The sequence below is a fragment of the Chelonia mydas genome, chromosome 18, assembly GCF_015237465.2.
Source record: "Chelonia mydas isolate rCheMyd1 chromosome 18, rCheMyd1.pri.v2, whole genome shotgun sequence".
In the NCBI taxonomy this organism is placed as follows: domain Eukaryota; kingdom Metazoa; phylum Chordata; order Testudines; family Cheloniidae; genus Chelonia; species Chelonia mydas.
The window spans coordinates 16948999-16965099 of NC_051258.2; the positions used below are offsets into that span (position 1 = coordinate 16948999).

Sequence of the window (16101 nt, forward strand, 5' to 3'; positions counted from 1 at the left end):
ACATTTCACATTGAACTCATTTAAAAACAAACTTACTTAAGAGCAACAAGCTACCTATTGAGTTCATTTTAAAAGCACATTAACAGCCCCATGGATGTTTATTCTTTAGTTACCAGCTCAGCATAACTGTCAACAGTAATATCTGAGCAATAAGAGGTTTTATTAAAGCTAAGTTTGCTAGTGAATTCAGTGCATGTGCAAGTGAGGGACAAGTAGGGTTGGCTGAATCATGCAAGTTTCCCCACATACATTTACGCCAGTGCATTGGAGTCATGATCTGCAGCACACCCAGTTATACCAATCCTGCACACCTCTCACCAGCTCAGCCAACACCCTCCAAGCCTGACCTGCAACACTTTCCGTCATGTCCCAGATATTCCAGATTGAATCATTACAGACTAGGGTGAGACAAACAAAATCACTTTCACCAATAACTAAGGCAAGAGCTGAATCCAGCTCTCAAGCTGAAAATCCAGCCTTACCCTCCACCAGCAACCAGAATATAAAATCATTGATATGGCAAGAATGGGATCATTTGTTCCCAACAAATGAATCCCAGCTATTTTATACAGAATCTAAAGGGCTACAGCTATCAACAAGCTTCACCTTGGGCAGCATGGATTTAGGGTTGTAGCGCCTTTCACCTTCAGATCACAAGTTCAAATCTGCACCGTTTCAGCTATTCCTGAGTGAAGCTGGCTGAAGACTTCACTCAAACTGTCAACCCATCCCTGTCATCAGCACTCAAAGTTTCCCTTAATAGGATTCAAAGAGGCTAATGATTCACAACCATGAAAATTGTAAGTGCACATAATAGAAGGAAGATACAGTTGCTTTTTTTTTTTTTTTTTTTGGTATGATCATCTGACCCATGGCTCTTTTCTCAGAACTGTTTCTAACCACAGATATCTAGAGCAATTGCTCAACATGCTGACTTCGCCAGCCCGTCTGTCAAAGTTCCTGGCAGTATTTACTTCCATTTCCCTAGTTTCAGACTCTAATTTTAATTCAGAAAAAGAACTCACAGGGACTTGGCCCAACAGTCCTTGCTCAGGCAGATCTCCTATTGAGGTCAGTGTGAGCTCTGCTTGAGCAAGGACCACTGCTTGAGGGCCAAGATTATCCATTTTATTTTTACTACTGTCTTCTCTCCTTACTGACTACAAGCCCCCCTTTGAGATGTTTGAATTTGCAATGGATTATTATACCTGCTGGCAGCAGACACTGATTTGGCTTTAGGGGAAAAAAATATCAAAACATTTGATTTAGAATACACCCCACAGAGAAGCACATGAATTGGAAAACAAATACGGAAGAAAAGACAACATTTTAGGCCTTCCAACTTTGCAAGTGCTCTAATATACCAATAAGGCATGAATTGTTATTGTGGATATAAATGCCAGTAAAAGCATTTTAACAGTGGTGTTTATTGTGAGATAATCCAATTCAAGAATGCAATTGCACTATATATTCCCTCCTCCCCCTTTTTTAGTATATGTTGATCTTTGAAAAAGTGTTACACAACGACAGGACAACATCAGATAGTTCTTACTGTTGTCTTCTTTGGGCCAAATTCTCCTAATTTGCACCCTTTAAATCTCATTAACATTGGGGCTGCACAAAAGCAGAATTTGGCCCTATTTCTTTTAAATGAACTGGATGACATGGTGGGGAGGGGAGAGAGGTCAGGCCCCGATCAGTGAACCAAATTCTCCCCTCAGATACATGCAGTTCCCACTAGTTTAAATGGGAATGGTCCAGGTAGCCAAATGGCCCCGATTTTATTGCTACTTTAAATACAAACTGGAAAGAGAAAAGGAGTACTAGTGGCAGTAGCTCATGAAAGCTTATGCTCAAATAAATTGGTTAGTCTTTAAGGTGCCACTAGTACTCCTTTTCTTTTTGCGAATACAGACTAACACGGCTGCTACTCTGAAACTGGAAAGGTTTCTGAAGATTACAGGCATTCCTGTAAAGCAGCTTTTTATGAATATAAGTGGTCCCCTTTTGTGCTTCTTCCTCCTTAACCTACAAGAAAAATTACAGGACGTATTTGTTTTTGACTGGGGTAAATCTAAGGGTCTTTTTTTTAAAAGCACTTAAAACCCCGTAATTTAAAACTGGAAACATTACTTGGAACACTCACTTTGACAGGAGACAGAAAGAGAGAGCTTGTGACCCATATGTAAACAACTGTGGGAGTCATCCTGTCAGGTGATGTCAGGAGTCATCCAGCAAGGTGAGTTCAGCCAAATGAGTCCCCTGATGGGGCAATGATATTCCTCCACAGTAGAGGCAAGAAAAGGAATCACCGTCATGTGAAAGTCTGGGTGTGGTTTTGGGCCGTGCTTTGGTTACAAATAGCAATGTTTCTCAGCTAGTGAGACATCTCTTTGCAGTGAGGAAGTGAAAACCCTGGCACATACGCTCAGGCATGTCAGCTCTAATGTGGATACACCATTCAAAAACGGCCATATTAACCAGGTTCAGCAAACACTAAATTTCCTTCACTGCTTGTCAATCCCCTTCATGTGGCCTGAGAATATGCACCAGCTGTTGCTTTGTTGGACAGGTTACAGGCTAGGCTAGTCAAGAAATCCTGTAAAGATGCCTTAGATTCCCAAGCTAATCAGAGATTCCTTAAGTATTTATCACTGGGTACAGGTCAGGATGAGCTGTATGGCATCAGAGCGGAATGTTCATTCATAAACTTCTTTGGGGTCAAATTTTGCATGGAAGGATTGTGTTTAGTATTCTTCCCAGTGTCTCAGAGGTTGTCCTTAATTTCACTAGTTCTTTATCCCTTTCTCTTGGATCCTTAAGAAATTCAATGTAGCTATGTGAACACGATGCTTTTGTTTTAGCCTACACAGCGAATGCCAGAAGCTTATTTTGTACCTTTCCCTAAAGATTGGAAGTCTTTTCTCACGAGTGCACACATACTCAGTTTCCACCTCCATATACCAGTAACACTGTAGAAGCTAGTGTTCAATATGTACCCTAAAACACACTGTACTTTTGAGAAATTACTGCATATCTATTTCTATGATCTAGAGACAGGTCAAATGCTGATGCACAAAGCCAACTTTTAAAAAAAGTTTATTGAAAGGTTTGAAAAATATTTGATGTTTCAGGAATATGTAACAAGTTTCCAAAGCATTAACATGAAACATTAGGATTTTTAAAACGTAAGTATACACTGGATTATACTGTGTTACATCAGTTTTAGTACTTCAGTAACTTACATTTTCCTTTATAAAAAAAAAAAAGTATCCTTTTGGAGATCACCAACTCATTTTTCCTTTCCAAGGAGTAAATTACAAATCTTAGGCCCTGCCTACATAGAAAAGGGTTTGAAGGTATAGTTATACCAGCAACCCACACGCTAGTAGAGATGCAGCTTGTCTCAGTAAAAGAGGTCTTTTGCTGGTACAGCTTAAACCATTTCCACAGAGTAAGCTACACTGGCAAAAGAAGGGTTTTTTTTGCCAGTATAACTGCATCTACACTAGGGCTTTTGCTAGAATAGCTGTATCAGTAAGGGGTGGCAGAGGAATCATGCCTCTAACCGACATAGCTATGTTACCAAAAACATTTCAGTATAGACCAGGTGTTAGTAACCTGCTTGTGTACGGCCAATTAGGAGAGATGGGTCTTGTGGTGGGGGAAGTGGGGCATTCTTAGAATTAGATAAATTCTTAAAGTATTAAAACACAAACTCACTGTTTGGGGTCTTTTGTTTAAGCAAAGCTGGTAAGAAAACAGGATTAAGTAGTTTGTCCAAAGTGAAAACTGAAGCATAAATCCACCAGGTTACTTTCTTCCCTGTAGTCATGGTTGTAGCTCTCTCTATTCAGCTGTGTAGCAATCCACAGATTTTTGTCATCAAGGTGGCTTTCATAGGCAAAACTATGAAGAAACTTCACTCAGAGCCAAATAATGCAACTGCCTGTGTATGTTAGATTAATTTTAATAAGAAACATAAGTCAAATTTAGAGGAAGTAGTTACATAGGGTTTTAGAGATTACATTTTATGAAATGTACACTGAAAATTGAAGTTCCACAATTTGTTACATGTAATGAATGATATTTACTATTATAAAAAAGCACAAATAAAAAAGGTGCTAAAATGCTAGGTTTTAGCTTTTTTTAAAAAAAACAACAACTGCTGTTCTATATAAGCCTCATTTTTACTTATTTTGCCTTACCATCTTCTCAAATGGTTTATTTTTTCACTTCCTATCCAGCAAAGCCTTCTGTCCATTCTCATTCATTTTAGTACATTTATACACTAAATGTTAAAATTAAAGGCTCTGCTCTGTTCCTTTTCCCAATTATTGCATTTTTAAATAGGGAAATGTATCTTTTTCCAAAACAAAATGTTTCTGTAGCTCAGAAAGTAAACAGCTATTCGAAAATTGAATACTCTGTCGGCTAAAAAACCCGTAAGCAACTTTAAGCAGTGATATAACCATTATACTGTAAATTCAAGTGAAAAACAAAGATCTAAAGGTTTCAGAGTGGTAGTCCTGTTAGTCTATATCAGCAAAAAAACCAAGGAGTTTTGTGGCACCTTAGAGATTAACATTTATTTGGGCATAAGCTTTCGAGGGCTAAAACCCACTTCATTGGATGCATGCAGTGGAAAATACATCTTCCTACTGCATTTTCCACTGCATGCATCCGATGAAGTGGGTTTTAGCCCACGAAAGCTTATGTCCAAAAAGATCTAAAGCTGTCTGAACATACTCAAGGATGTCACAGATTTTGCTGGTCCAGACGGAATTCAACCAATATTCTAGATAACAAAACATTTACAAACGTAACATGAATTTATATTAACACAATTTTAGCATGATTTACACTGTTACCAGAGTTTAAATCTGCTGCTTTATGCAGAGTGCTCTCACCTTGATTTGACAAAATTAAACAGACCAGGGCAACATGCAAAAAAAGAGACATTAGCCCATGAATCAGAGGACTGCAGGGTAGGTAGAACATGGGAATTAATACATCCCCCATTGTTACCCCTGACTGCACAAACATTAATAAGAGCAAGACAACCATGAAAGTTCAATAGAGCTTCTTTGCAATCCCCCACTTAATCAGTAAGAAACAGATTCCTCTGCAATAATATGCTGAAGACTTCAAGATTAGCAGAGAACATCCCTCCCTTTTAATGGTCTATGCAGAGATACATGAAGATGCTAGGATTTGAACAATATGGTTATAAGAGACTGCACCACAGAGAACATAAATGTAAACATTATAACTGAGTTTGATTTTCAGTAAAAGTGATTTCAGTACAAACCCTTTTTTCAAACTACTTATTTTCATAAAAGCATGTACAATAAAATATGTACATAAACAGGTTAGAAACATTTGAAAGACTTAAAAAAGTACATACAAGACTTAAAATATCTTGAAGTGTGCTGAAGGCACCATCGCTACTAAGCTGGGAATGTGTCCTGTTTCTGATCAGCCTATCAATGCAATATCCCTTTTCTCCTTATTCAAGAGCTCAATCCTGCAAGCAGCACACTTATCTTCAATGGGCGCGAAGATCATTCAGATCCTAATTTAGAATGTGAGACTAGTTAACGTAATTAGTGGTTCAAAAGAAAAACAATACAGCCATCCTAGAAGAGACTCTGCTGGTTGGGTCAACAACACTTGATGAAAATCTGTAGTTTACAACCTCAAATGCTGCTGCTTACTCCAGAGGTTAAAAAGAGAAAAGAAAAAATCCAAACCATTTCTAAGGGTCACAAACATGCTGAAAAACCAGGGAACTGCTCAGGCATAATTAGCTCATCAACAAAAAAGTATGCCACTTCAACAGTTTGTCCACGCAAGCAGTTGTCAATGCTGCCTATGGGGACCCTAAATGATGTCCGTTCAAATGGGCAGAAAGAAAAAGGGTTCTCGATACTTACAAAACTATCTGTATTTCTGATAGTAAGTTGTATCTGTAGAGTATCTGTATAGTGGTTCTTTCCCCTAATTCTTGCTATATTTTTATGGAAAGGCAAAATATTTAATTAGTTCACCTGATGGGAAGACATTTTGACTACCATGCATTCATTTACATTAACAAAGAGCATTTTAAAAAGAAAAATTCCTTTGAGTTTTAGATGAGAAGTCTTAACCACGGAATTACAAATCTACCAAATTAACTGGAATATTTTAATGCCATTTTTCTATTATGTATCTAGGTACAACCTAGAATGCTACTCTGCAAATTACTTGTTACAATCGTGTTTGAGGTGGTTTGTAGATCTGTGTGTTGATATTGATTAAAAATACCAACCCATTATAAATAAATTAAAAAAAAAAAAGGCTAACAAATCAGATTCTAAATTTTTCCACTCCTATTCTCAGCAGAGAGGAAGCAACATGATAATTTCTGGTCATCAGCAGAGAAGACTGATATGAGGTACGTAACTATTTAAAAAATATATGTATTGGTCTATTCCCCGTAGGCTGAACAAACATTTTTATACAAGGGATACTGCCATTTTAAGTTCCCACGAGTCTCATTAGGTGTCGACATTCAAAATTCTTCTTCAACAGCAAAGTGATTTTGCTTCTTCCGAACATTCCAGTGTAAGCACTCAGCCAGGCTTTCAAACCAGTCGCTCACAGGATCTCGGAAACAGATCGAAGGGAGGGGATAGCAAGAGGTAGTGATGCTAATACTGCAATACAGGAATACCCTCAGTTAGTAATGAGGGAGGATAAATAGTAGTAAGACTGTACATTTGTGGTTACAGAATCAAACTCCTGGATTCCCAGATTTATCTTTTTCTTTCTTTAAATACACCCTTGGGACACTGGCTACATTACTAAAAATTCAACCCTTTGGAGAATGGTCAGTTTCCAAAAAGTCTGGGGGTGGCAAAGATGGGGCACAGTGCCTAAACAATACAATGAGCAGAAACAACAAGGAGTCTGATGACACCTTAAAGACAAACAGATTTATTTGAGCATAAGCTTTCGTGGGTAAAAACCCCACTTCTTCAGATGCATGGAGTGAAAATGACAGATGCAGACATAAATATGCTGACACATGAAGAGAAGGGAGTTACCTCACAAGTGGACAGCCAGTGTTGACAGGGCCAATTCGATCAGGGTGGGTCGGCAGCTTTGCCTCTCCTGGAATTGACACCTCCTCATCTATTATTGGGAGTGGACTACATCCACCCTGATTGAATTGGCCCGGTCAACACTGGTTCTCCACTTGCGAGGTAACTCCCTTCTCTTCATGTGTCAGTATATTTATGCCTGCATCTGTAATTTTCACTCCATGCATCTGAAGAAGTGGGGTTTTTACCCATAAAAGCTTATGCTCATATAAATCTCTTAGTCTTTAAGGTGCCATCGGACTCCTTGTTGTTTTTGTGGATACAAACTAACACGGCTACTCCCTGATACTTGTCACAGTGAGCAGAGTGCTTTACAAATGTTGAGATCAAAGCTCTTGGGAGCAGAGGGTTCTAGGCCAATCTGCCTTGCTCACGACCCTCTTTCATCTTACCCCTTGCTGGGGTTTAACAACCTCACCTTTGGACCAACTCAAAATTTAACACCTTAAAATATTAAACTGTCACCATGATCCTCAAATTTCAAAAATAAGGGTAGCAAATACTAAAGAGTCTAACTTTTCTACTAAAGGACCAATCACCAAATCTAAGATTGGGATCTCTGACTCTTGCTGTCCACCTAATCTGTCCGTCCCCTCCATTCTTCAAGTGGTCAGGGCAATACAGAAGACTCCAAGTGCAAGATCCTGGCAATTTTCCAATTCCCTGCCTGCCCACAAACATGAAACAAAGGCAGCGTGTCACACAGCATGACTGGTCTATGAAGGAAACCACCACACTAAGCAGAAGACAATTTGGGGTTTCTTCTTAGCGTATCCTCTCTGGGCTCTCACACTTCATTGTATCTATAAAGAGCTTAAGTTCTTTCAGCTACAGCACTGTGTCTCATGAGCTGCAGAATCCTGTCACTAAACGTAGCAAGGGCCCATCAATGCATCTGCTGTTGTATAAGTTTATTTGAGCACAACAAAGGGATACATCTGCTCTTTATGATGTTTTATCAGCCTTGCCAATGGCATAGGACACAAACATGGTCTTATCCTGAGAGGTACAGAGTACATGAAATTCACATTCCCTTCACCGTACTCAACAGGTCTCACGATCAGGACCGGTTTCAGAGTAACAGCCGTGTTAGTCTGTATTTGCAAAAAGAAAAGGAGTACTAGTGGCACCTTAGAGACTAACCAATTTATTTGAGCATAAGCTTTTGTGAGCTACAGCTCACTTCATCGGATGCATCCAATGAAGTGAGCTGTAGCTCACAAAAGCTTATGCTCAAATAAATTGGTTAGTCTCTAAGGTGCCACTAGTACTCCTTTTCTTTTTATGATCAGGACCATAACTTGAAGTCCACAGAATTCTTTAAGGATATGCATTAAGTAATGTTTGTATGATTTTTCCTGACACTTCATTTGCTTTTAAAATGTATTTGAAAAAAAAATTATTTTCAAGTGAGAAAACGCCTGAAACAATATAGCATTTTTAATTCAGCTTGAAATTTAAGGGTCACGATGGTCTATCATAAAGGCTCCAATCATTTCCCTACTAACCCTAACCCAAGTTTGAAAGTGTGGCCGCAGATACTTGTGTCAATATTATAAAGGAAGATAACAGTCAAAGAAAAATCTTTACCTGTCTCCATGGCAGACTTCCTGTCTCTTCCTCCCATCAAATGAAACCCATGCTGTGTTCCTGGCATCAGGGGACAGCATGATCTGAGGAAGAATAAAGCAGAAGACTTAAGATGAAATAATTACAAGAGCTTTTGTAACTAAAGGGCAAAGAGGAAGCACTCCCTTGAATATTACACTTTGTTATTACTCTTCAGTTGTTGTACTGAAATTTAGCTTCCTCTCCTGCCATTTTTTACTGAAAGGTTTGGCATATTATGGATAAAAGTTTAATATTTTATATACAATTTACTTCAATTGCAGCATATATGTCCCCTTGTTATATATGTACATTGGAGCCTTTTCCTAATGATGGCAATAAGCTGATTTACCAAAGGCATCCCAGTTACAAAAGACCTGAGCTTGATATAGAAGTCAATACATGACCCAATTCAATGAGATGAGATTATGAAATTCTCTGCAGACAGAGTCTAATCTGCATTCTAGAATGATACATTTGAACTTTGATGCAGGGTGAATCTAAGGCTTGCAAATTTAAAAACAGTTTTTCTTTTAAATAAGACATGCCATAAAGTGATCAACTACCACCATAATAGCATCATCATCTACTGTGTAGATAATTGTGGGTTTATAGAGATGCCATTAATAAGTAACGAATCCATGAAGCAAAAATTTATCATTTCTTTAAACTCTACCTTGCACTCTCCTGGCCACATTTTCTGCCCCACACCCTTCTAAGAAATAGCCCAAGACTTCCATATTATAGATTACTATATAACTGAAACAGTTATATAAATTAATAAACACAAAACACCTGACATTCATTTTTTGAACTCAAAAATGTATTTGTGAAAACAAAATCCACTCTGTACTAAGACCTTGCCTACCAAACTTTTCTGCAGAACTGTATTATTTAAATCACAGTAGTAAAAGACAAAGAGAGTTTATAACAGATGTGCTGATACCGCTTTCACGACATACCCATGAAAGCTGTGATACTACTTTTGACACCAGGTTTTGATCCTTCACTGCCTTTCACCTTGTGCAGTCATCTACATCTATGCAAAATGGATATAAAACGCTGACTAATTAGAATGGTAGTGTATTTACACCCACTCTGCACACGTACAGATGACTATATAATGTGCAAGTCAGTGGAGACTCATGGTCTAGAAGTTTATTCTTCTAAGCAAGTATATGTTGCTTCAAGAGTACTTTACAAAGTTCTACAGCATTCAGTAATGTTTTGCCATGGTGGATAATAATGAACACATTCTACCCCCTTGTTTTTTTTCCAGTTTCAATAGTTATCACCACAAGTTTCTATCTTTAAAAAACGAAAGAACACAATTTAACCTTGAGCTCAACTCCTGCAGGAACAACAATGGGTCTGAAGGACAGTGAGTGAGGGCAGATTGGGGTGATCATTATTGCAGGAACATTTGGATGAATCATAGATGCTCCTGCTGCAGCCGCATAAGCCGTGCTACCAGTTGGTGTGGAGACAATCACTCCTGTGAAGGGAACAAAAGTTTTATAAATGTGGCTGCTTGGCTTGATGCTGTTATTTAAAAGGAGGCCAAGAAACAGGACTGTTGCACTTCCTTCATTTGAAAATACTTAAAAAAAAAAAAAAAAAAAAAAAAAAAAAGCTCTTTCCGACTTTAGTCAATAGCTGGATTTCTCCTCCACTCAACACAGGTGTAGTAGAGACTGAAATTTTTAGTTAAATGCTTTAAAAGATTGCTTATAAAAAGTTAAATTGGTGAAATGGAAACGTCTAAACCACAAACTCACATTTCATATGACAGGTGTGGTAATAAACACATAACCAGGAGCCAGAAACATCTTTCCAAACCGAGCACTGACACAGACTACACCTCTAAAGCCTTGGGCAAGTCAAACAGAACTACTGTGCCTCAGCTTGCACCTTTGTATAACGCAGATCTATTTACTTTCCTTAGAGGGATAGGAGGATTCAATTTTTTGAAGAGCTTTGCAGGTGAAGTGCTAATATTAAATAAGTAGTGACTTCATTAAAAGATCTTAAGATTGCAGCAAACTCAGACATCCAACTCCAGGATCTTCCCAAACCGTTTTTTCCCCCCTTGCCTTTTGTCCCTAATTCCCCTACACAAACAAGTGGCGACTTGACACCAGGCCTCCACAAAATAAGATACAAGCTGTAAGCCTCTTTTCTGCTTTCAGTGCTGCTCTATGGACTGCAACAATTGTTTAAATGAAACTTACCACTCCTCTGCACACCTAGTTTTCAACAACCCAGAAGCAGAAGCCACCGTCTTGATTTCTACCTCATAAAACAATGCACCCCTTTTTTAAAAAAGTAGGAGCAACCTAAGTAAGAGCTGATTAGCCTGTCCCAGTCTTAACAGTATGAGGTATAGGCTTTTTGATTATGAAATGGACTTACCATCACCTTGCACTGTGGTTATGAGGTGTCCATTTAGAAAAACATCCACATTGGAAAGGTAGGAGGAAGGACCTCGATCCACTACAACTTCATTTAGGACCTGACATAATGTACAATACCACTAGTTATTTCCCTGGAAGCATAATATTTGTCAAGTGACTAGTTAAGTACGTCTCCCAGATCTTTGAAAGGTTAACCCCCCCAACACCATTACAATGTCAGTTTAGCTTAGTCCTGGAGTCACATACTTTTGTTTTAGATTATTTGGGGCAATGGATCAAAAATTAGCTAAAGGGCAAAGAGGAAGCACTCCTCTGAATATTACACTTTGTTATTACTCTTCAGTGATCTAACTGTTGTACTGAAATTTAGCTTTCTCTCCTGCCATTTTTTACTGAAAGGTTTGGCATATTATGGATAAAAGTTTAATATTTTATATACAATTTACTTCAATTGCAGCATATATGTCCCCTTGTTATATATGTACATTGGAGCCTTTTCCTAATGATGGCAATAAGCTGATTTACCAAAGGCATCCCAGTTACAAAAGACATGAGCTTGATAAAGAAGTCAATATATGACCCAATTCAATGAGATGAGATTATGAAATTCTCCGCAGACAGAGTCTAATCTGCATTCTAGAATGATACATTTGAACTTTGATGCAGGGTGAATCTAAGGCTTCCAAATTTAAAACAGTTTTTCTCTTAAATAAGAGATGCCATAAAATGATCAACTACCACTATAACAGCATCATTATCTACTGTGTAGATAATTGTGGGTTTATAGAGATGCCATTAATAAGTAACAAATCCATGAAGCAAAAATATATCACTTCTTTAAACTCCACGCTGTACTCTCCTGGCCACATTTTCTGCCCCACACTCCTCTAAGAAATAGCCCAAGACTTCTATATTATAGATTACTATATAACTGAAACAGTTATAAGAAAAGGAGTACTTGTGGCACCTTAGAGACTAACCAATTTATCTGAGCATAAGCTTTCGTGAGCTACAGCTCACTTCATCGGATACATACTGTGGAAAGTGTAGAAGATCTTTTTATACACACAAAGCATGAAAAAATACCTCCTCCTACCCCACTCTCCTGCTGGTAATAGCTTATCTAAAGTGATCACTCGCCTTACGATATGTATGATAATCAAGTTGGGCCATTTCCAGCACAAATCCAGGGTTTAACAAGAATGTCGGGGGGGGTTAGGAAAAAACAAGGGGAAATAGGTTACCTTGCATAATGACTTAGCCACTCCCAGTCTCTATTCAAGCCTAAGTTAATTGTATCCAATTTGCAAATGAATTCCAATTCAACAGTCTCTAGCTGGAGTCTAGATTTGAAGTTTTTTTGTTGTAATATCGCAACTTTCATGTCTGTAATCACGTGACCAGAGAGATTGAAGTGTTCTCCGACTGGTTTATGAATGTTATAATTCTTGACATCTGATTTGTGTCCCACAGTATGCATCCGATGAAGTGAGCTGTAGCTCACGAAAGCTTATGCTCAAATAAATTGGTTAGTCTCTAAGGTGCCACAAGTACTCCTTTTCTTTTTGCAAATACAGACTAACACGGCTGTTACTCTGAAACCTGAAACAGTTATATAAATTAATAAACACAAAACACCTGACATTCATTTTTTGAACTCAAAAATGTATTTGTGAAAACAAAATTCACTCTGTACTAAGCCAAAAGCCAGTTTTCATTGGCATTGATGGATTTTCCTTTTGCTTATATGAATCAGTGGGAGATTCAGTGGTAAAGATTACTGTAAGTAATTTTTTTGTTTTTGAAAAGGTAAGGAAACCTCTGGTGCAGATACAGAATATTACAGAAATTAAACACAATGAGGTTGCTTCTGCACACTCCACCCACCCTTCCTTCATTATCCTTAGTAACCATTCTGGAAATTATGTGGAAGCAGATATCATAGATGTTATAATACTGGGTTAATATAATTGGGTGTAGATACAGTATGCAAAAGAGAACTGGTGATTATCTCAAGTGAAGAGTGAATTATTTCTTAGTTCTTTTGCTTATTTCCTATTTTATGCTATTCAGACTCTGACCTGATATTGCATGATTTGCTTGCCCATTTCCATCTCTAGACTTGTAGAGATCACTCCATTTTCTTCAATACCATTTTGTATCAATGTCTTCTTCTCTCTGTGTTCCTTTACTACTTTCACTTTCAGTCTGCTCCGGAGAACAAGCGCTGCATTGCCTATAAGAAAAAAATAAAACCACACACACTAGAGAATGGCACCTACTACATTATCAGGAACTGCACCATTTGCACAGCAAGCTGGTAGCATTCACTGTGAAACGTTTTTCCCCATTTTTCAGTTGCTCATGTTCTCAAGTGTCTTTTGCAGGAGAATTTTCCATCCTCTGTCTTAATTCAAAACAGAATTTTTTTTTTTAAAGGAATGAGCAAAACTTGAGTCAAATTTGAGTAACACAAGCATAAAAACCCACTTTCCCCCATATGTTCTAATGAGAAATCTGAGAAATTACATGTACATAACCTAAAGCCGCTGAACCTAGCAACTTTGCATTTTGGCTTGTTTGATAATCCTCAGGGAGACATAAGTAAGACAAGAATGAAGACAATCAGTTCATTTTTAAAAAGGTATGAACTCTGAAAGACAACAATTTAGCAACATGAGAATCCTGTTAATATTTTTGGATGTCTTAATTTTGGGATGCAAGCTGAGCAGCTTTATTTCTCAGCAACCAGTGCCAGCAGCTTTTTTTCCTTTTCTTTTATTTCAAACACAACTTAAATACCAAGAACTACTGTAAATGCAACTTTCATATTGAGAAATCAAGCACTCAAGAGTCAAACTTCGAAAGTTAAGATTTCTCCTTCAGTGCTAAGGCACACAGCTCATGATTTTCTATTCCCATTTTCCATATTTGGTGTAAACTTGACTGGTTTACTATTTAACAACATATCAATAGGCCAGATTAGATTCACAAAATAACGTTCAAGAAGGAACTTTAATTTTTGGAGTTTTCTGACTTTTGGATGCTTGATTTCTTACCATTTTAACTTGGCATTGTTTACAAAAACTAAGAAGTTACAGGTGGTTGGGTTATCTAGCGTATGTCCATGCCATTAGATCTAGGTTTTTGCATTTTATACTCAGAGACTGTGCAAAACATTAGTTCTATATTCTTTCCTTACACACCACAACCAAGCAAGAAGTGATTTCTGGACCATTCCAACTTTTCAAATCAGCGAGGAAAACGATATTGAAAGTTAATATCTATTTATTTATGTATTATAGGACTCAGCTGAGTCCTACTTTAAAGAAAAACTAACAGGACAAATAAAGGATAACTCTCTAAAAAGCAGCGAAGACATCAGAAGGCTTACCTTCTATAACTTGAGTAACTTGGGACTGAAAGTTCTCGAAGTTAAAGGGGGTGAGAAATCCAAGAGATCCCAGATGAAAAGCCATAACTGGAGGTACGCTGCCCTGTCCATAGAAAGAAGAATTGGGAGGCTGTTACATGTTGCACAAATCAAACATTTATGTTATTTCCATGCTTTTTAATGTATAAGAGGTACCATATTACAGCCCAGTCTATCTGCAAATATCTTAATTATGGATTTTACTTCAGTTAAGCATAATAGTAAAAAACAAAGGTATAATTCACCTAAGTAGCTCTCATGCTTTTTGAATGAGAAGGGGAGACTTGGCAGGAGCAGAATAAAATAAACACAACATGGCAGAAAACTTCAAGATTGTCTCTAACACAGAGGACTTGATTAGGGAAAGGACCTCTAATTACTATTCCCTATAGGTTTCAGAGTAACAGCCATGTTAGTCTGTATTCGCAAAAAGAAAAGGAGTACTTGTGGCACCTTAGAGACTAACCAATTTATTTGAGCATGAGCTTTTGTGAGCTACAGCTCATGCTCAAATAAATTGGTTAGTCTCTAAGGTGCCACAAGTACTCCTTTTCTTATTCCCTATAGGACTCACCTGAAAAAGTGAAGAAGCATAAAGCAAGGTACCATCTCCTCCCAGGCATATGATAAAGTCTATCTGATTGGAGATATCATCATAATCTAGAGGATAACATTGAAAATAAAGGTTTAATTTACACAATGTATCACAGGTTTCAATTTATGGAATAAATTTGGTGCAGCACACTGATGCTAATTTACATGTGTAAATGATTGACACTATCAAAACAGCTACATGGGTTTATCAAGAATAGGTTTCCATCAGACAATTCTGATTCATTTGAATGGATCACTAAGGAAACAGAATAAAAAGGCAGTAAACCTAGATTTTAAGAAATCATTACTGTACCTTCTCTGAAAGTGCAAAATTTCTTCTTCACTGGTCCAAAATTATCATCATTAACTATGGCTGGGTCTTCTAGCACTTTTTTTTCTACATAAACTATCATGTTGTTCTCCTAAAAGAAGCATAATTATTTACTAAAAAAAAAAAAATCTGTTAATGAAATGACAAGCGCCTGAGCAATATTCTATTAGTTTACAATGATTTAAATTACATATGATGATGTAAAATATTACAAGACTGATTGCCTACTTCTGTATGTATTGTTACAATCCTGCAGCATTTAAGCATAACACTTATTGTCATATGAAGGCCACATAACGATTGAATTAACGAAACTAAACTTCGGAATTTTCATTACATGCCTGTGATATGGTAACACTGTTATGTTTTCTAATATTTTTTCTCAAGGCATAATGAAATGAATATTTTACCCTATTCATCTATGTTAAAGAAGCAGATTCCTTTAAGCTAAATTAAGCTGAGCTCTTATAGCAAGAGTAACTGGTTTTAAAGTTTAATAATTTATTATTTCTGTTCTCTATATGTATTGACTTATTCATACAATTCTATGTACTCCTTCTGCAAGAAAGCTAATAC

General features: G+C 37.4%; 1 protein-coding gene and 1 long non-coding RNA gene across 3 annotated transcripts in view; one reads left to right on the forward strand and one right to left on the reverse strand.

Moving 5' to 3' along the window:
* Positions 1-3940: 3940 nt before the first annotated feature.
* NADK (NAD kinase) overlaps positions 3941-16101 on the reverse strand; it is a 42969-nt gene continuing 30808 nt past the window's right edge. For both annotated transcript variants that reach the window (XM_037880918.2, XM_037880919.2), the window contains 8 exons: positions 15508-15616; positions 15175-15260; positions 14562-14664; positions 13249-13403; positions 11166-11265; positions 10091-10248; positions 8736-8818; positions 3941-6698 (listed from right to left, as the gene is read on the reverse strand). In XM_037880918.2, the coding sequence (XP_037736846.1) occupies positions 6554-6698; positions 8736-8818; positions 10091-10248; positions 11166-11265; positions 13249-13403; positions 14562-14664; positions 15175-15260; positions 15508-15616 (939 nt within the window). In that variant the 3' untranslated portion in view covers positions 3941-6553. The remainder of the gene's footprint in view (positions 6699-8735; positions 8819-10090; positions 10249-11165; positions 11266-13248; positions 13404-14561; positions 14665-15174; positions 15261-15507; positions 15617-16101) is intronic.
* On the forward strand, positions 13403-16047 carry LOC122463234. Its single transcript, XR_006286404.1, has 2 exons — positions 13403-14992; positions 15168-16047. It is a non-coding gene; the product is annotated as an uncharacterized LOC122463234 (long non-coding RNA).